Here is a 20,234-nt window from a genome sequence, read left to right on the forward strand (position 1 = left end):
TATGTATATAATCTGTTAATTATTTTGTGGGTCAAATAGTCATTGGGTCGAGATCTCTTTTATAAGTCAAGCCCATTTTCATGTGGCCCATGCAATTTGCCTCAGCCTAGTCGATTGCTTGCTGTTATATAAGGGCAGCTTCATGCCCTAGCTGATTTCAGATATGCTATTCAACTCATTTTGAAAGCCTATGTTTAGCGCATGAAGTGAGACTCTCTCTCGCTTGTAAATCTTTCTCTCGTTTGATTGACTTCGATTTGTGGTAAGATCACTTGGTAAGGTTGTATTGTTTTAATTACTGTTGTTGAATTGTCTGAGACGTGAGAGATTTGGTGTAACTGATAGATCAGATTCTTGACACAATCTTGAGATCGGTAGAACATATCATATACTTGTTCTTGTATTTTGTTTTCTGATTTCAGTTGATGTATTTGCAATATGTTTTTTGTTCTTGTTGTGATCTTGAAATTCAGTTGTAATTGAAAGTTATTACTGGATTGACTAGAGGCAAAGTCTCTACCGTGAGTAGGATTGTTTCGAATCCAAACACGTATCTCATTGTGTTATTGTTCTGTGTGTGTGAGTTGTATTTTGAGAACTTCATTTCTATTTCTATTTTGTTGCACTTGTTCTTAGTTGAGTTGGACGATTATATAGGATTGCAATACATTAACAAATACATTATTATACGTGTATTGATTAAACACACCTAATACGATACAACAATACAAAAATGTCACTTTTAAATATATAAAGTAATATTTTCAATCAATTTATTATTACTTTAATTAACATTAATCCTGGAAAAATAGCACATTTTATGTCCTTTATTTATTTGAAGTGGGGGACAAAACTGTAATAATAACATTAAAAGCAAAGAAAACGACAAAAACGAAATTATTAGACTGAGAAGACTTGATTTTATTATCTCTTTCTCTCTGCCTCTCTTCCTCTCCATCACTGAAACCAGAGAGATTCAGAGAACGAAGAAGGCGAAGACGAAGGAAGAGGAGTCAAGTCCCTCCCTCTCTCTCTCTCTCTCTCTCTCTATATATATATATATATATATATGTTATAAGATTGTAATATATATGCTTATATGGTCATATAGTAGAGATATATGTATAGTACAGAGAAAAACGCGAATCTTGATTGATTGCTAGAGGAATCACCTGAAGGGCCTGAACTCCGAAGAATTTTATTCAATCTCTAGGTTTGATCAGAAAACCCACTAAACTGAAGGAATATAATCACCGATTAAGTGAGAGGAAAGTAATTTCCGGCTGCAAAAATGGCGGATTTGAAGGGGAACAAGAACAGACTGGCCATCAACCTTTCCCTCTTCACCGCCACCGATCACAACGGCTGGGCGAAATCAACGGCCAAGTCGCCGAGGAGCTTCCAACCGAACGCCGATGGCGTCGTTGGGCTCGGAATTGTGGCCGCCATGAACCACGCGGATCAAACCAAATCGGGCCGAGCCGCTATTTTGGCCGTCTCGCCCAGATCAACCACCACGCCGATCCCTATCGCCGCCGGCGGTGCTAAGTTTGGCGGCGGGCCCAATCTGGAGGCGGTGCTGTCGGAGGGTTATACTTGCGTGATTTCACACGTCGGTGAGAATTTGATCAGGAAACGCGAGTATTTTGATGGTGTTTTTGCCAATGAGTCCCAGGTCAGTTCCGGACCGGTCGCCGGAGTTCAGGGTCACGGCAGCGAGGAAGCCGCGACGGTGTTTCCGACGGCGGAGTTTCTGAGTTCTTGCAATCTTTGCAAGAAGCGGCTTCACGGACTCGACATTTTCATGTACAGGTATGAAGCTTTTGCTTTACTTCTTCCTCAAATTCTGCTTTGCCGGATAAAACCCAATTTCATTGTGAATAAGAGATACGGACAGTCGATCGAACAACCTTAAATCTAGTGTGATGTTCGATCCGATCCTAACGTTAATCTATTGCTCCTCTTTGTTTTGATTGTTGGGTTTTTCTGGGTTTTGATGTGATATGTTAGTCCAATTGTAAGCATGTTTTCGGGTCTTAGATTGATGTTTAGTTTTCTTACTTTCATGCTGTTTATCCATGGGAAGTTTGCGATTTTATTTTCTTTGGGTGTTGATTTGTACATCATTTGAACTCCATCCATGTGTTCCAGAGACTCTGCTTATTCACAGTGGAATTTGGATGGTTTTGGGGATGCTAAAGTTGAAAAATTTGTGCTTTCTGTTATCGTTTTTGTGCCTCAGATTTGAGCTGATCTCTGGAACTGATAGCTCCAAGATGTGAAAATTTCAGTTTTCCTCTTCTTAATTAGTTTCTGCATCTGATTCTTGGATTGAAACCAGTCCCTGATTGTAGGCTCGTAGTTATTTCATTGATATCATCTTCAGAAGGGTCCCGTTTGGTGTGTTTAGGCAGTTTTGGCCAACTGTTTATCCCAGCTCGGCTTGTCCATTCAGCTCTGTTTGTTCTAAGAATACGATTGGTTGGTCGATGTTGTGGTCGTCATTTGAACACATCCACAGTGTTAGAAATAGAGATCCCCGAGTATTTTCTTCGGTTACCATACATTTGGAAGATTTTTTTTCGTTTTTTTGGTCGAACAAATCTTAGGCCCACATTTTTTCTCCATGAATTTTCTTAAGAGGTTCAATTGTGGTCCCTTTCTATCTAATTTGTTCTTGCTTGTATCTTCTTGAGATATTTCTAAGAAACTTTGGAACTTTCTTGTGATTTTTTTGTTAGAGATTCTATCGATACATAAACCCTAAATTCTAAGCCCTAAACTTCGATACTTGCAGGGGAGAGAAAGCATTCTGCAGCGCGGAGTGTCGGTGCAAGCAAATTTCAATGGATGAAAGGAAGGAGAGATGTGGTTCGGGGGGGATGAAGCAACTGGAGTGCTCGGTCTCACCCTGCTCCAGCCCCATGCAGTTCTTCGCGGGGCTGGCTGCAGCATAGACAGCCTTGCAGTTTGAGTTTCTATAGATAAATAAAAGGGGGATAGAGAAGTTGAGTTTGAAAATGTAGCCGAAATGAATCATTTGTACTGAATTTGAAAGGTATTCAAGGGATGGAAAATCTGCAAGAAAATTGCAGGAAGTTGCTGCAAAAGGTGGGAGATGATGATGATGATCTTGAGGAAGAGAATTAGTTTCCGTTTGGCAGCTTGTTGAAATGAAACACGAGAAAATTTTAACATATTATTAGTTTTTATATTATATAATTAAATACTACTCGGGAGAGGGAGCCATTGTGGAGTTGGGCAAGCGTTTTGATGTCTTAAGCACTAAATGCAGTATGTAATAACGAACTCGCTACTCTTAGTAACGAATTTGTCTCATCCTAGTATGTGTAATATGCAGTTTGTTCTATCCTTCGATAAAGAACTTATCACTAAAAGTTGACCGTTATTTATTCTAATGTTTGTTAAAATGAATAAGATAAAAACTCTATTAAGATAATTTATTTATAAAATTCAAGATATGTTATCCAAAAAAGAGAAATGAATAAATTTATCTTGAAAGTTTAAAATAAGAAATCATATAATTTTTTTTAAAAAAATTAACAAATATAATGAAAAATACTTTTATCTGAGATATTTTTCATATTTCACTTTTTTTTTTTATCTCTATCTTTATCAACAAACATTATCTAGACGAATACAATTCCAAATTCTACCATATAAAAATCTCATCATTCTGGTGCGTGGAGCATGCAAATATGTCACTCTAATGCTTATAAATGTTAAAGGGATATCTCAAATTACAATTAAAAATTTTAAAAATAAAATAATACCACAAGCTTGAAAATATCATTATCATAGACTCAAATTTGAAAATAGTAAACATAATATCTAAATATTAAAAAAAAAACAAAAATTCTACATCTAGATATAAAAAAATAAAAATTATATATATATAAAATAAAAAGTAATTAAAATATGTCACAGTTCCAAAGGAACCCTACTCTCTTAAAAGTCAAATCCCCAATAACCCAGTTGGGCTTTAGCCTCTTCCCCACTTTTGGGAGAAAACTCAAATCTAAATAAGAGAGTTTGTATTATATATTAACGTACGTTTGACAATCTAAACACATGATGACAATATATGATTAAATTATGATATGATGTCAATACGATAATATGATATTAGAGTTTATGTTCTCCAATCTGATGATATGATATTAGAGTTGATATTTTCTCCAATCTCTAGCACCAACCTAAAAGTATGAACTAATCATCTGATACTTCAGGTACAACATATTAAGTATAAACTGCAACCAGAAACCGAGATTTCACATTGTCAACAACAGATCAGAAAAACAGAAACAAGAGCAGCCAATTTCAATCCTTCTTTTGCTTTTCACAGGTCATGAAATGTTTTAGAAGCCATGTTTTAACAACTCAACACCTAAATATATCAAAGTAGCCTCACTGAGTAAAAGAAAAACAAAGAGAAAAAAATTTAAAAAAAAAAAAAAGAAAAGGAAAGAACAATGAACTACTATCAACAGATGAACAATAAAAGAGAACGCCTAATGAGATCAAAAATCATTTCTGACATGCCTGAAGAGCTAACTGCAGCATTTGGAGCTGCATGGGACACAGCTACACTGAAGGAAACTTGAAAGCTAAAAAACATACATGAGCATCCTTCCACAGATGCTTACAAATATAAGGAATTAGCAAACATAATACCGCGGCGAAGGCTTTCGCTGGCTGCTGCAAACTTCTTCTCTAAATCAAGTTCCCCCACGGCATGAGCAGCAGCTCGCAGCTGTACAAGCATGGATAATAACAATACAGAAAAAGATCCAGTAAGATCATCGTAAAATAATTGTATTTTCATTTTAAAGCCATCAGCTAACCAAAACAGCGATCCTGGTTAATGAACATATATAATGGGAACACGGTATCCAAGGAAAGAAGAATTAGGTCTAGCAGAGACTGGCCAGTCCATTTGGCATTTTGGAAAGGGCCGACTGACTTACTGAAGATGGCACCAAAATGCTGCAAAGGCTTTGGAAAGTGCAAGCAACCTAAGCACCTACCCTTCTGCATGTTCAAAGTACACTTGTACGAAATCTGGGTTCATGACCAATCCCAACCCCTTTCCCGAAACAAGAAAAGGCAAAATGTTGACGCACTGAAGGAAGTCCCCGTAAGAATAACTTGAAAATAAAAACTCCTTGTCTTTAGAGAAGAAACCATATAGGAAGTAAGCCAAAGTAGAAGTACTACTTATAAAACCAGTAGCCATGCCTCCCATACTAATATTTGCCAAAGAACAACAAAATGGAACTGTTACCTTATTGCTTAAGCATTTTCTTAGAGAAAAAACAAGAAAAGAATTTCTTCAGTTTGTCAATTTACCTGGTTCAAAAATTCATCAAGCCTTCTAGCAAGTCGTATTACACTGCCCTCAAAGATATCAGTCATTTGTATAACCTCTGCAAAAGATGCTCCCTGGGAAAACAAACATAAACAATAAAGTGAATGGAATGCCTGAACTGGCATCTAACCATGAAAATGAGAATTCCAGTTAATGACAATCAGGTTGAAATTAATAGTCCACCCTATTTAATCAACCAATTGGCTCAGCTAGAGTCTTCCAAAAATATCCACAACTTGACTAATGAAACCCTAAGAGAGAAGACAATGCAACAGTGTTAATAGAGGACGAACATAGCAGAAATAGAAGGAAGTGCAGCAGTGGTGGTGGGGGGATGAAGATGTATCAGAGAGGAGGACGGATTAAAGCAAATGCAGTAGGAGGACAGGAAACCAGTGCCGATGAAGTGGCAGAGAGAAGAAGCAAGACATAGAGTAGTAGGGAATGCAGCAGCAGCAGAAGCAAAAGGGGGGAATCCAGAGAGATGGAAAGAGAAGATGAGAACAAAAGGCAAACGAGGAGACAAAGCTCCAAAAGTCAAAGTTCTATTCATTTAACAAAAACCTGGTTTTGTTAGTACATTCTAGACCTAATTAAAGGCTTCAGAAGACTTGAACATGTATCTGTCATCTAAAAATAAGCCATCCAATCTAGTAAATTAATAGAACTAAATCCACATCTGTTATCGATTAAGATTTCAGATACAATAATGGTCAAAGATAAACCACCCCCCCCCCCTGGTTTTTCTCTCTTTTCTACCAACTTAACAATAACACTAACATAAATACAATATTATATATATATATATATAAGATGAGATACTCCAAACCAGGGTAGTCTCTTTGTGTGGGTTTCAATTCATTTTAACTGCATCAATCCCCTGTTTTTGGAGACAACAACAATTGATTTTTGACAAATGACAATCATTAACATTGAGTAGGCTTTACATCAATTTTCCTTCGTCAAGATCTTTTGCTCTGTACCAAATTAATGAAGCCCGAGAAACATTAAAGTTTTTCCAAATATCAACATAGAGTGAGAGAATTTAACAATAAAAAAACAAACTAACCTTCGACCAACAGTAAATGACATCCATCAAGTATGGTCTAACAGCTGCCTCCACATATTCATCCACGTTTACTTCCAATTTGCATTCACGTTGAATCTGGAAAATTTAGTGATTGTTTTTATAGTCATTCAAAGTTTTTCCAAAATATCAACAGAGTGAAAGAATTTAACACACTTCTGCTATTCTTCTTGCACTATCTTGCAGCTGTTGCAATGGTTTAGCAAGCTCTGCTCTTAACTGTATTTGTTCGCTCGATTTATCTCCTGGAATGAAGCAACTTCCAAGAGCTGCTATCTGATGCTGATCAAGATCATTGAAGGTACCTAATCACAAAACCATTCAGAATCCTTACATACAGGGAAAATGAACTAAACTTTTTTTTTTTTTCTTTCTTTCCTTTTTACAATAATTAGAGGTATATATAATTAACTACATGAGTAAAGATACACAGGAATGTATGGATGCATAATAGGACATAAAAAAACATTGGGAAAACATTGTAATAGTAACTAGGAACCAGGATAGCAAACACAAAATACAAATATAACTTTTTTGGAGAGCATATAACTTATGTAATATAGTGCTTATGAACATATTAACAAAAAAAAATCAGGAGAACACAAGAAACACCTCAAGTAAAACAAACTTTTATGCTAGGGAACGTTCGTGCTAATGAGAAAAGTTGAAAATGTAGTTATATATGCTAAGTTAAAAGCAAAAGACAATTTTCATGGTAACTTGGAAGAAAGGATGTGGAAAAGAATATATGCAGTGAGTTTTCTTTCGAGGGAAATAAAGTAGGGAGAGGTTTTACGGCCAGATGGCATTACTATCAAGATCCACAAGTGTTTAGGGGATTTAAGCATGTTTTAAGTAATAAAACTATTAAATAAAATTATAGTAACTAACAAAATTCAGAATAACAGGAAAGTTTTTAGTACCAAATTTCCAATAACTTGGATAATCTATGGGGCATTAAATTTACAGATCATACTATGAAACTTCTAGAGACAGTAATAGAGAGTAACTCAAGAACTTGAAACGCCATTGATGGATAAGCAGTTTGAGTTCGTGCCTGGAAGTCAACTCTGGAAGTACTCCATCTTTGAAAATGGAGATGTGTGGAAAGAAGAAAGAGGAATCCTGATATGGTTTCTATAAACTATAAAAAACACACAATAGAGTCCCTAGAGATTTGAGATGCAGGTTTTCAAAAAGAAAGACATTACAAATAGATATATTGAAGTGATTCAAGACTTACGATGGAGCTATGCTCATTTTGAAAACATTTGTATGAGAAACTAGTAATTTTCATAATATTTTAGGTTTACACCAAGGATCAGCATAAAGCTCTCACTCTTTTTGTATTATTTAGGCCTAGCAAGGACAGTAAGAATATAAAGAAGGGGAGTTTCTCACGAGCCAAACCCACATTGGTAGTCTACCAGGGAGGTCTGGGGTATATGACTTGGTCCCAAGAATCATAAGTTACCTTCTACTAGCACTTTTGGGTGAAAACCATAATTACACGCAACGTGATACGTTTCAGTTTGTGGTACGCATTTGGGTACAAGGTACGCTACTTAGCTAGATATGCATTTGTGGGGGGTAGGATCATAGTGACAATTCATGGCACCCCCTGCAACCTGTGTTTTCAATCGCACATATCTGATCAGGGTACAAACGCGGATTGGAACGGGAAGATACTCAACCTGGATCACCAAAATGGTTATCCCAAATATAAAACTTTAAAGTGACGTGATAGCCCAAATTCAAAGGTCTAAACTCAGAAATCATTGGGAGATCAAAGAAGTTCACATTATCATTAAGCTTTTGAGATAACTGTTAGCTTTAAATTTGTTATGTTAGCATTCAGTTTTTTTTTCCTTTCCTATTCCTGGTCCAGCTATTATGGTTTTGTTTTATTGCAGACTTGTTTTTTGTTAAGTTGAACCTTATTTTGCATTGCAACATATTCAAAGCTAACCACAAAACCAAACTATGGATAGGATTAATTGGCACATCAGTTTGGTACACTTATTAAAATTTGAAGGAAAAATTTTGTTATATTCATAAGATATTGCAATGAAAATAAGGTTCAACTTAACTAAAAGCAAGTCTGCAATAACATAAAACCTTAACAGTAGGACCAGAAACAGGATGAAAAAATATATGCTTGCATAATTTAAAGCTAACAATCATCTCAAAAGCTTAATGATAAGAGCACCTAAATCCCAAATCTCTAACCAGCTTGTTATAACTTATTTTTTTCCCCTATCTTTAGAATTGAACTTGCTTCATCTCCCAACAATTTTTGAGTTTAGACCTTCATATTTGGGCTATCAAGTCACATTAAAGTTCTATATTTGGGTTACCGTTTTTCGTGATCCAAGTCACATCCCTTCCTGTTCCAATACATTTTTGTACCACAATTGGAAACACTTTTTTTTTTTTTGGGGGGGGGGGGCGGGGGGGGTTGTGGGGACCACGAATTCTATAACTATGGTGAGAACCCATGGTATTATAGTTACTCTCGCCATATTTGGGAAGTATGAAATGTAAAAGAACATAATATAAATTTACTTTCTTTGGATGGAGAATGGAAAGGGGCAAAATGGTACAACAATAAAAGCAAATAACAATTATACCCTTTACTTTCAAAATAAATTATAAGCTACAATATATATATATATATATTGTATGGAAACAATCTAAATTTGGATGAGATTTAGATTGCGTTATGAATATATATATATATGTATAAACACACACACACACACATATATATATATATATGAATATTGATTTTTGAGTATTTACACAATATATCTCACGTTAAATTGTTAAAAAAGTAATAAGGATGATATTGGGTGTTTACAAAACCAGTAAGGGTAAGATAGCAAAAAATTAAAAATATTTATTAATGTGTTCATTTCCCTTCCCACATCATGAATTGAGGTGCAAGGAAAATTGGGGTATGGGAAGGGAAGGAAGGGTATCATGTACATCCCCTCCCTTTCCATTCCGTTATAGAACTCTCTTCTAAACAAGGGAAAGAGTTAATTCATAAAAAAGAAAACAGAGAATCCCTGAGGTTTCCCCAATTGCAGAAAGTACCCCTTACGTTTTGAAAATGACAAGGACCACCCTTACTATTAAAGATCAGAACAAAATGACAATTTTGCTCTCTCTCTCTCTCTCTCATCTCTTGTTCTATCCTTTCTCATTTTAGTTACTATAAACTATTTTAATTACAAAAATATATTTCAACCACACAAAATATATTTTTTAACTACAAAATATATATTTTCCAATTTTTACATTCATAAAATAAATACATTTTTAATTTATAATTATTTCTAAATTATACAAAAATTAAATAAAACATTGCTGGAGAACTGGTGATGGAAGATTGACAGAGACCCCGGTAATGGATTGCAGGTCTGCAACCCCATTGCTGGGGTTGATTTCTTCAACCCCGAGAGAGAGAGAGAGCCCAGCAATCTGCTGGGTTCATCAATAGTAGATCTTCAAGCTTCAAATCTTATTTTCAAACTCTTTCTTTCCCAAATATAGAAGCAGAAGAAACTGAAACCCAAGAACACCATGGCAATCCCATCATAAGGTAAACCTTCTTCAAAGCCTTCCAATTGATTTCTCTAGTTTTCAGTCATAATGAAAACAATGGCAGAAACAAAAGAGAAGCCAGAAACAAACCATTAGAAATCCAGTAATCTTACCTATAATTGTTTCTTTCCTATAATTATTTCTTTCCTATAATTGTTTCTTTCCTAAAATATCTCTATTTCCTTATTTCTAGAGTTTCCTTTTTAGGATAAGATTATGTTTCCTTATTGGTATTGTTTCCTTCATTTTTTCTTCCTTGTTGAGTTGACTTATTTTTTCTTCCTTCTTGAGTTGACTAATCCCTTATTATTTGGATTGGTTGCCTAAGGGATCTACACTTGTAATAAATACCTAGTGTACAGTGTATAGTAACACAATACACAAAGGTATTCTTTTCCACACAAAGTTACTAAGCCAAATGAGAGAAGACGAGGACAGTAAAAAAGTTGTTGTTCAGAGGCTTTTGGAGTTGGAAATCTCCAACTCTGAGTCCGACTCCAACAATGGCAGAGTCGGTAACCAGAGTAGCAGCTTCAGGTCATCACTGATAGAGAAATCAACAACTCTCCACCATGGATTGCATTGGAGAAACTTGATTGGAACCATGGAGGGGAAACTGAGCTTGAGGAGGAAGCTGGGAAGCTCCCATATTGCTGACAATGGCAAAATTGATGACGGTTTGGGGATTTAAGGGGTCGTTGGGTGTGTGTGTGTGCGTGTGAGAAAGAGAGAGAGAGAGAGAGAGGGAATTTAAGAAAATTTAATGGTGGCAAATTAACGGTAGGGGTATCTTTGCAACATAGTTTGCAAAGCAAGAGTACTTACTGTAATTTCTCAAATGTCAGGGATAGTCTCACCCTAATATTTTCTTCTGCTAGTTATTCAATTCTCACCCTAATTGACAATATAATCCCAACATAACATATTTCATTGGCAAAATAAAATTAATTACCATTGAACATCAATTCTGTAACAAGGAGTTCATCTCCTGTATCTATCAAGCAGGCTGCCCGTCCCTTTAGCTGGACAACACCATCAGCATCTATATGGCCAAGCCTTTTAAGAACCCGTGAACGATTCTTAAGTTCATCACGGAACTTTTGAAGCTGCAAAATCAAAAACATGTAATTAAAGCACCAAAAAAGAAAGTATCAGTACAACGAAAATCTTATTATGCCTAGTCTGCTACAACAGATTTATCTTTAGTAATTGAGAACTCCTTTTGTCTTTTTTCACCATTTTAAATTTTAAATCTCCACAATCCAACAACACATAAAAATGAAACTATTCCAGAATCGACACAAGATTAATAGCATTTGAAGAAAACCAACAGCAATAAAACTCCATTCCCATTTTCTTGATTAAAACCTTCTTGTGCATCTTAGTAACTTAGTAACCAAAGCCAGCTATTCTAGCAAATTGCATAATATTTACCATATTAGACCAACCCAAGAATCCTTTATTTTTGCAGAATAAGTGAAATCAAACAACAAAATGCATACCTGAGAATCTCGCATTTTTGTTTTTAGTTGTTGAATTTCATGATTCACTTCTGCTTTCCTCTGAAAACTTCTAATCTGAGTTTCATCTTGGGACTGCAGAATATCAAAAGTAATGAGAACCATGCATGGCAGAGCAAGCGTAATTCTGGAGCAACTACAGCAGTGCAAGGGAAGATTAGGTTCAGTCGTGCTGGTAGCCTTTTACTTTCAACGTTGTCCATACATAATCATGTTTTCTTTGTGTTCCCTTTCAATTTTAAAAGTCGCGAGCTAGTCATGTAAGACAACTTGGTGGTGTTGATGTTTTTCCATCTTATTAAGGCAACAATAAGCCTCAATTATATCAACTACAATTGCCATCTTTATTGTTTCCTTGAAATTAATTCCTCAAAGATGCAGATTTTCTTTATTGCTGCCATAAGCTATCAGGCTGCTGGTTTCACATTCTAGCTGCAATATAGCAGCCAGAAAATGGCAAATTGGCAATATTTCTTACATTTGATAACTAATTCCTTAATGCTTCAAAAATTTACAAGAAATTACCAAAAAACAGACATCTAAAAGTACCCGCATAGCATGGTGACCTTGTAATTGCATGAACATAGGTAACTTGATCCCTTCCAAAAGCTAGTTCCTTTTGGATAGTGGACAGAGGACAGTGGAATTTTCCTTCCTTATCACCCTTCCTCTGTGTGTGTCTAATTTACCAGTGTCAAATGGAGAAAAGGATGTATCTAACAGCATATTTTTTTTTTACCTTGTAAAGTGGGTGCCGAAATAATTTTTTCTCCAGTTCTTCAATTTGATTGACCAACTCAACAAATTCTGGCTCTTCAATGCCCATATCCTGCCAAGGAAGTAAAACCAATATGAAAAACAACAGCACTGATCAAAATTAAATATTCATAAAGTTATATTCTCCCAGATTATCTATTATAGTAAACTAGTATAATCATTCTACAAATATCAAGAAGAAATTTCTCTCCTCGGTTGTCAAAATATTATAAGGCACAAGACATAAGGACAAAATGCATGGAAGGCAACCAAGAAAACATTACATGTTCACAAAATTGTCAAACAATATCAAAGAATGTGCTTTTGGCATAGTAGGCAACTATAAAGGGTTCAAAAGGATAACAAATCAACCAAGCAACAAAATAGATTCAGCTAGGCAGCTATATTGGAATGTCTCTACAGTATGCCTCATCAATACCATGCAATGTAAATCAGTTAAAAATGGCTACAAGAGTCCACAAGTGTGCAAGGCCACAAAAGATAGTGTAATAGGCATCACCAAAAGTATGCTATGAAACTAAAACAAAGTCATATTGAAAAAACTAGCACCATGCCATATTAGCTTCAGTGATCCCTTCAGAGCAATTTGAATGTATCCAGAGTCCAGACATCTCCAAAATAAAAAATTTAGGGCATCTGCTAATAATCAACTCCTATGAAAAATAATAATGCTGAAAATAATCAGATGAAAATTCCAAGTTCCCCTGACAATTGCTTGAAGATCTACAATGTGTCTAAGTTACAGAAATTTACTGGTGGGTGCTGAATCTATCTCGGAAGCAAAAAATATCATTAGGCTGTATCACATCATTTACAAAAATATGCATTATAAATACGCAGATGCTACACGGACACTGAATTTTGACACTCTATATGACACTCGACAATAATGGTCAGATATGCACTGGTGATTATTTGCTAATTAGTGATTATTCACAATGCAGTGCATAATCACCGATGAATATCTGACCATCAATTCTGAGAGTCACATAAAGTGTCAAAACTCAGTGTCTGTGTAGCATTTCCATTATAAATATAAAGCATCTGCAGATAATTTAGATATACCTTCACAGGATTAAGCTTAGGAAGGCCTTGAGGGAAACGTTTTTCAAGCTCCTGTACGGCAAGAAGTATACTTTGCCTGGCTTCTAATGGCCGAAGATCAGAAGGAATTGATATTCGGAGTTTGCTAAGAGCAGAAATTAGAGACAACTGAACAGGAACCTAAATGATGGAATTGATATATGTTAATTTTTCTTGAAATATGTCTAGAATATATTTGAAATCCTGTAACTTAACTATCTCACAACTAAACATCAATAAAATTTTCTTCCAAGAGATCAACTTACCACATGCATCTCACCCTTTTCTCCAGGACGGGGTGGGCATGGTTTTGGTCGAGAACCGTTTTCACTTGAACCAAGAGAGCAATGAAGTAAAGTATCCACAATATAGCTAGTACCACGTGAAGAAGATAGTGCAGCAGGCAAACTGCCTAGTGGTGCTGGGGGCTTTTTAACAACGTTAACAACGACTCCCCAACCCCAGTCTGTGCCACCTTCCCTCACCTTAACCTGCAATATGAGAGGTGGTTTTCAGCATAATTCAAACTAGAAGCACTTCCAAGTGAAATACAATTAGTAATAGCAGTTCCAAGTGAACTACCATTCCACCACCACCTCCACCCCAGTAGGGAAAACACACACACACTCAAGGAAATAGGAGGAAAAAGAAAACAGAATGGAGGAGAAAAATATATCATCTAATTAACTAAAACAGAATGGAAACAATCTTTCAAGGTGCACAGAACAGTAAATATCACACCCCACATTTTGAAAACTAGAGTCACTTTCAAATAGAGTAAAAGCTGTCGATAACAAACATGACCTCCCCCATGCACTAGGCCTATATCAAAAAGAAGTTAAACAAATTCTAATGCCACAAGGAAAAGGCCAAGTGTGGATAGCAGAACGCACCCTTGCTAGGTAATTCAATCACCAGATGACCCAAAAAAAAGGACTGAATACCTCTCCTAGGACTTACCAGCCTACCAGGGAGAAGAAAATAAAGAACTCTTTCAGGCCTAGTTATCTCTGCCATCATCTTCTGCTCAAGCTGGACCATATCAAGCTTTAACTTATGATATTCAGCAACCTCAGCCTGTAATGCAAACAAAAGATGTTTCGGATTGGAATACACGCAGAAGGGCGCGTTAAGGAAATCAAGTGCAAGGATTACCTCTCCTGAGGAATCAAGCAAGGCAGCTTCCTCTTCAAGGTTTGAAACTTTTTTCCCTATATCAGGTAAAGCCTGCAGAAGTGACCGTAACCAGAGATGGTTTAACTATTATATAAAGAGCAATGGTCATATAGGGAGTCGTGAACTAAATTTTAAAGGAAAAATGAAATAATGTGCTCCGAGGAAACCTTCTCATACTGAAACTGATGAAATGAATTCTTGATAACATGCTCAGCAGTAAACTGTCCTTCAGCGCGGCTCATTAAGTTCAAAATTGAATAATAGCTCAGTCTAAAAGTACTGACCAATGGCGCTGGTCTACCCAAGACCATGTCCTTGAGGGTATTCATCTCCATCTGAAAACATAACATGTTTTTGAGGACAGGTAATAAATTTTTCTGAATGCTGTTTTCCACTAAAGCAAAAGAGATTTAGGAGAGGAGCATAAGATGGGGCATATCCCAATTCAAAGTAAAAACAAAGAGAAATGATCAAGAATTAAAGGAATCCTTGTAATTGCAATTGCAACCAGCTTAAAACTATAACCATCATGACACATTTGACTTTTAAAGGAAGTGGTCATGTACACACTTGAATGCATAACGCCTACAATATTGTAACTCCTCTACTCTATCTGTTTTCATTCCTTTCCATACCATGTTTATACCACCCAGCTTGGGTAAAGCTACTTGCTAGGTCAGGATCTTTCAAGTGTGACCAACATATAATAGTTCTTTATTATTTTTTTCTTGGCAGTTTTAATATAGCCTCCTAGGTTGCGTATACAGTTAAATTTTGGGTTGGTGTGAGGCCAAAAGCCTCTTTTTGAGGTGTTCCCTTATTGGTTTCATTTGGAAATCAACAAGGGAGTGAGTCACTCCAAGTGACAGTTTGGCAGTCTTGGTTTATGCAAAATCTCATAAAGCAGAGATAGATTTCATGACAGCTTTTTATGATTTTCTCTTTGGTCATTCCACTTCTGGTTGGGCAAAAGACCAATGAATTTGGCACCTAGGTCCTAGCATGAAATAAAGTTTTAAATTTACTTGTTTTATGGATCTCCCTATAGTGGGGGAATCACATTTCCCCAAGAAAGCTAATCAGAAAGCAGGCACTCCTCTTAGGGTAGCTCTCTCGCTTGGTTGGCTTCTCTGGGGGCTATTGTGACAACCAACAACTTCAGAAAAAGGATATAGGTGGTGGTGGATCCATGTTATGTCTGCAAAGCAGTGGGGAGATAACCAACAAGATTTATGAAATCTTATTCTCTCCTTTGAAGTTCATTAAATCATGCAAGCATCAGTAACTGGTCTACCATTTTTTGTACAAGGAATGCCTGAGGCAATCTCTTCACAAAATCTAGGGAGTAGTTCTCCTTTGTGTGTTGTGGTCCATTAGGAAAGAGCAGAACAGTAGGCTTTAGAAGGTTTGGAGAACCCTGTCGCTATTTGAAGGGAATCATTCTTGTTAGAATGTTTGCCTCAAGTAAGCCAAGGATTCAGTGAAGCAGTCAATGTATCAAGCAGCTGGTTTAGTTAGGCGGTATGATTCCAATGGAAATTCATTTAGTTGGGGGTAAAACCAGTAATATCTAAACCGGTTATATTGTATAGATTTATCCACCCTCTTAGTCTATAAATAAGGGGCAGGGGGTAGTCGTTTGGCATGCATGATTTAGACGAGTCAATTATGCGTGAGAGGAAAGACTAGAAATCAATAGCTCATTGTAATCTCGGCAAGATCAAGAATTGTACTCGTGTGATAGGCTGTGTACTGATTCATTCATATTCAAAGGAAGGCTGCTCTCGAGGGGTTTGAAGGCTGGATGTAGGGTCATTCTAAGAAATGATCTGAACCAGGATAAAGTCTTATTGTCTCCAGTGGTTTGATTTATTTTTTGTATTTCCATTACTGTTTTGTTGTTCTTGATTGATCCGTGTCATCTGTGTGTGTGCGAGTGAGTTTCAAATCGGTCTAATTGCTATTCCAGTGCTCCCGGGTTTAACAATTCTCATTTCCCTTTTCGAGGGTTGCAAGAATAGTGCACCTTTCTGTTGAGTCTATGGTCTGTGTTTTGGATAAATCATATCCTTTCATGAATATATAGGCTTTTAAGCTTGGCTTTGGCTTTTTACAGGTATGTTTCCTTAAGATGGCTCTTTCCTTTCCATTTACATTTTCATTTATCAAAAAAAAAAAAATCTTCAAATTTTCTTTGGTATTTTAAAATAGGCCTAACAAGATATAAACCAATGAAAGAGCTCTCAACTAGAAAGAAGGTCCTTATATGTTCATGTAAAAGCAATAAATTTCAAAATTCAGATTGAAGATACTAATTGGTGTATAAGTATGACATACATAGGGTAATAACTTACTCCAATTACCTGTTCATCAATCATAATAATACAGATACCTCGCTCATCTTTGCCACGACGTCCAGCTCTTCCACTCATCTATATAAAAGACAACAAACCTCAACAATCAAAAACTAAAAGAAAAACCAATGTGTGAGGTATTCCCTGAAATGATATAACATTCACTCACCTGGATATACTCACCAGATCCGATATAACGATGACTGTCTCCATCCCATTTCTTTACACTGGTAAAAACAACAGTTTTTGCGGGCATGTTCAAACCCATAGCAAACTGTCAAACAATAAATTCAAGCACATTGCCTTTTAATATTCATTCGCATATGAATGATAGATTATCAGACAAGTAAGCCGTAGGAAGAAGAATCTTACTGTCTCTGTTGCAAAAAGGGCTTTTACAAGGCCTTCTTGGAAGAGAAGTTCAACCAACTCCTTAATAATAGGCAGAAGTCCTGAATGATGAACAGCAACGCCTCTTTTAAGCAGTGGCAGTATCAGCTCAATAGCAGGTAAGTTTCTATCTTCTTCACTTAAGCAGAGTATGGCATTTTGGAAAACCTGCTCCACAACATCCTTCTCCTCTTGGGTATTAAAATCGAGCTTTGCCATAGACATCGCATGTTGTTCGCATTCTCTTCTACTAAAGCTGAAAATTATAACTGGTTGAAATTTCCTTTCCATGATCATCTGAAATATGGAGCAGTTTTTGGCATAGGCATTAAAAAACTATATAAAATATTTGTTAACCATGTACAAATAGAAGAAGATAGCAATAAAAAAAATTCAGAGAAAGAGAGGGGCAGAAGACCAGAAGTCAACACATAACAACCAATCATGAAGTTAACTACAACTTAAGAGAAAATTTAACATGTGGTGAAACAAGACAAATATTAATAACCAGAATTTCACATGAAAATGATCCTTAAAAACCTACATAAAATTTATCATAATTATGCTACAAATAAAAGAAGATAACAGTAAACAGAACTCACGCTCAGACACAGATGACCAGAGAACAACACATTACAAACAATCAAGGGGGATAACTACAACTTAACAAACAAAAATTGAAATATCTATCACCACCGGAATAAGAAAAATAATAATAAGTATTAACATGAAATCATCAATTGAACATAACAATGCCATATCATGCCTTTATCCCACCAACAATTAAATATGGAATGGGAATAGTTCAAAACAGAAGTGCACAACCTTGACAATCTTGTATATGTCAGAACCACCTGAGGCGTTCCCACTCCTAGCACTTCTGCCACTCCCTTTAGCATTTGCACTCTTGTTACCACCACCCAGCTTCTGTTTTGCAAAGGTATCCTGCAGTTTCATAAAACTTTCCTCCCTAAACTGCTCATTCTCATCCACAACAAGATACAATCCTGCCCCACCCATAGGGAACACATAGTGCTGCAAAGGTGTTGGTCGAAAATCAGTATATACAACATGACATGGCTGTTTGTGCAAATTACATATCCACTCAGCAAACTCAGTAGCATTGGACATTGTTGCTGAAAGGAAGACCATCTTAATAGCTGGCGGCAAGAATATAATACTCTCTTCCCAAACAACCCCTCTTTCCCGATCCTTCATATAATGTATTTCATCAAATATAACCCAGGCAACCTCTTTTAACACTTCAGAACCCCTGTAAAGCATTCCCCTGAGAATCTCTGTTGTCATAACTAAACAACTGGCATTCGGTGACAGTGTAACATCACCTGTCATCAACCCAACATCAGAGAACTCCTGGGTTAGTTCTCTATACTTCTGGTTGCTTAGAGCTTTCAGTGGTGAAGTGTATATAACCCTTTGCTTATCTCTAAAGGCCATTGCAATGGCATACTCAGCAACAGCAGTTTTCCCAGCTGAAGTATGTGCAGAAACCAAAACCGACTCATTGCGTTCCAAACATGCAACTGACACTTGTTGGAATGGGTCAAGAGTAAAAGGATAGGTTTTTGCCATCTTCCCATTGTAAACAGGATCATTGAGTGTGCCGTGAATGGACCCATCTTTGGATGATGTGTATCCACCTGGAGCAGCAACCTCGTGTAGGCATGTTCGTGCCAAGTTCCGCTTTTTGGATTCATACTCTTCCTTGGGCGTTTCCGAGACCTCCAAACTATTTTCAGGCGCCTTCCGTTTTCCAAGAGGCGATTCCTCCATTTACGAGGGGTTCATCCAAACACCTGGATTCTCAACTTCACCAAAAAAAATGAACTTCAGCCCTGACTACATGACATCGCAAAATTCAAATATTCAACAATGCCAAATATCTAAATTAGGACTTGATACCAACTTCAAAGTACAATGAACTTCGAACTGTAGCTACTGCACTCCAATGCACCCTTTACCCTGCTGCTGCAAAACAAAAACAATTCAGATGCTACTCACTTCGTAAAACCCCAATATTCAACACTAAAACTGCTGAAGTCTCTCTTCGATGCCAGCTTCAATTCAATGCGAAAAAAAAAAAAACTCACTTGAAAGCTTAGAAGAATTTTTTAACACTATACGGGTATACAAATACATATACGTGCGAATCCTGTGTATTTCCCTGCTTACCTTTAACTGAGAATAAACGCAGGCATGCTCTGTAAGTGGTGAGTTTGGAGACTCACAAACCCTAATTGCCTCACAAAATTAGGAATTTGGGGTTTTTCAACCGAACGGGGGAGAGACTTATTTCCTCAAGTGGGCTCTTGTAAAGCCCAGACTCTAGGCTTGCCGTTGGCCTTTAGATAATAAAAAGAAGAAATTACACTACTCCCCCTTAAAATAAAGTATTTTATTATTTCTAAACTTATATCCCCTTTTTATCTTTAATAAAATGGTAAAATAATCCTCTTATTTTTATTTTTTTCTTTTTCAAAAAAAAATTATCTTTTCAAGCCCTCCCTTGTTTCACCATGTCTTATTTCTGTAAACATAAACATGAAAGTATAAAAATAAAAATTAAGAGTAAATTAATTATTTTTTAGTTCATTTTTAGTTTTTAATTCTTAATTTTTAATTTTTAAAATTAACTTAATTGGGTTTGTTTACAACTTCTCTAATAAACTTATAAGAGCTTTCATTATTGTGTCAAGATTGATTTTAGACTCGAGCAATAACGTTAAGTTTTGAGATTTGATTAGTCTTTAAAATGAATAAATCCATATTCATGTTCTTTTTTTTGAAAAAAAATTAAAATTTTTTAAATTAATCATCATACCCTTGAA

General features: G+C 36.2%; 2 protein-coding genes across 5 annotated transcripts; one reads left to right on the forward strand and one right to left on the reverse strand.

The window, feature by feature from the left end:
• The first annotated feature begins 925 nt into the window (after positions 1 to 925).
• LOC127806103 (FCS-Like Zinc finger 14-like) lies at positions 926 to 3,339 on the forward strand. Its single transcript, XM_052343126.1, has 2 exons — positions 926 to 1,812; positions 2,798 to 3,339. Exons 1-2 carry the CDS (start codon positions 1,292 to 1,294, stop codon positions 2,955 to 2,957), a joined length of 681 nt encoding a protein of 226 aa, XP_052199086.1. The 5' UTR covers positions 926 to 1,291; the 3' UTR covers positions 2,958 to 3,339.
• Positions 3,340 to 4,484: 1,145 nt separating this feature from the next.
• Positions 4,485 to 19,734, reverse strand: LOC127806102 (DExH-box ATP-dependent RNA helicase DExH10). Of its 4 annotated transcripts, none has more exons than XM_052343122.1 (18): positions 19,579 to 19,734; positions 19,313 to 19,374; positions 18,211 to 19,214; positions 17,368 to 17,682; positions 17,165 to 17,269; positions 17,005 to 17,073; positions 14,809 to 14,976; positions 14,621 to 14,692; positions 14,426 to 14,542; positions 13,732 to 13,956; positions 13,448 to 13,606; positions 12,345 to 12,434; positions 11,588 to 11,680; positions 11,038 to 11,191; positions 6,633 to 6,781; positions 6,459 to 6,554; positions 5,371 to 5,463; positions 4,485 to 4,774 (listed from the first exon to the last, which is right to left on the reverse strand). In XM_052343122.1, the coding sequence occupies exons 3-18, from the start codon at positions 19,177 to 19,179 to the stop codon at positions 4,664 to 4,666; spliced, it is 2,985 nt and encodes a 994-aa protein (XP_052199082.1). In that variant the 5' UTR covers positions 19,180 to 19,214; positions 19,313 to 19,374; positions 19,579 to 19,734; the 3' UTR covers positions 4,485 to 4,663. The 4 variants fall into 4 exon arrangements, with proteins under 4 accessions (XP_052199082.1, XP_052199084.1, XP_052199083.1 ...); XM_052343124.1 differs by having other exon boundaries at positions 19,309 to 19,374; XM_052343123.1 differs by having other exon boundaries at positions 19,313 to 19,371; positions 19,579 to 19,730.
• Between the last annotated feature and the right edge of the window lie 500 nt (positions 19,735 to 20,234).

This window comes from Diospyros lotus, chromosome 7 (assembly GCF_014633365.1).
Source record: "Diospyros lotus cultivar Yz01 chromosome 7, ASM1463336v1, whole genome shotgun sequence".
NCBI lineage: Eukaryota > Viridiplantae > Streptophyta > Magnoliopsida > Ericales > Ebenaceae > Diospyros > Diospyros lotus.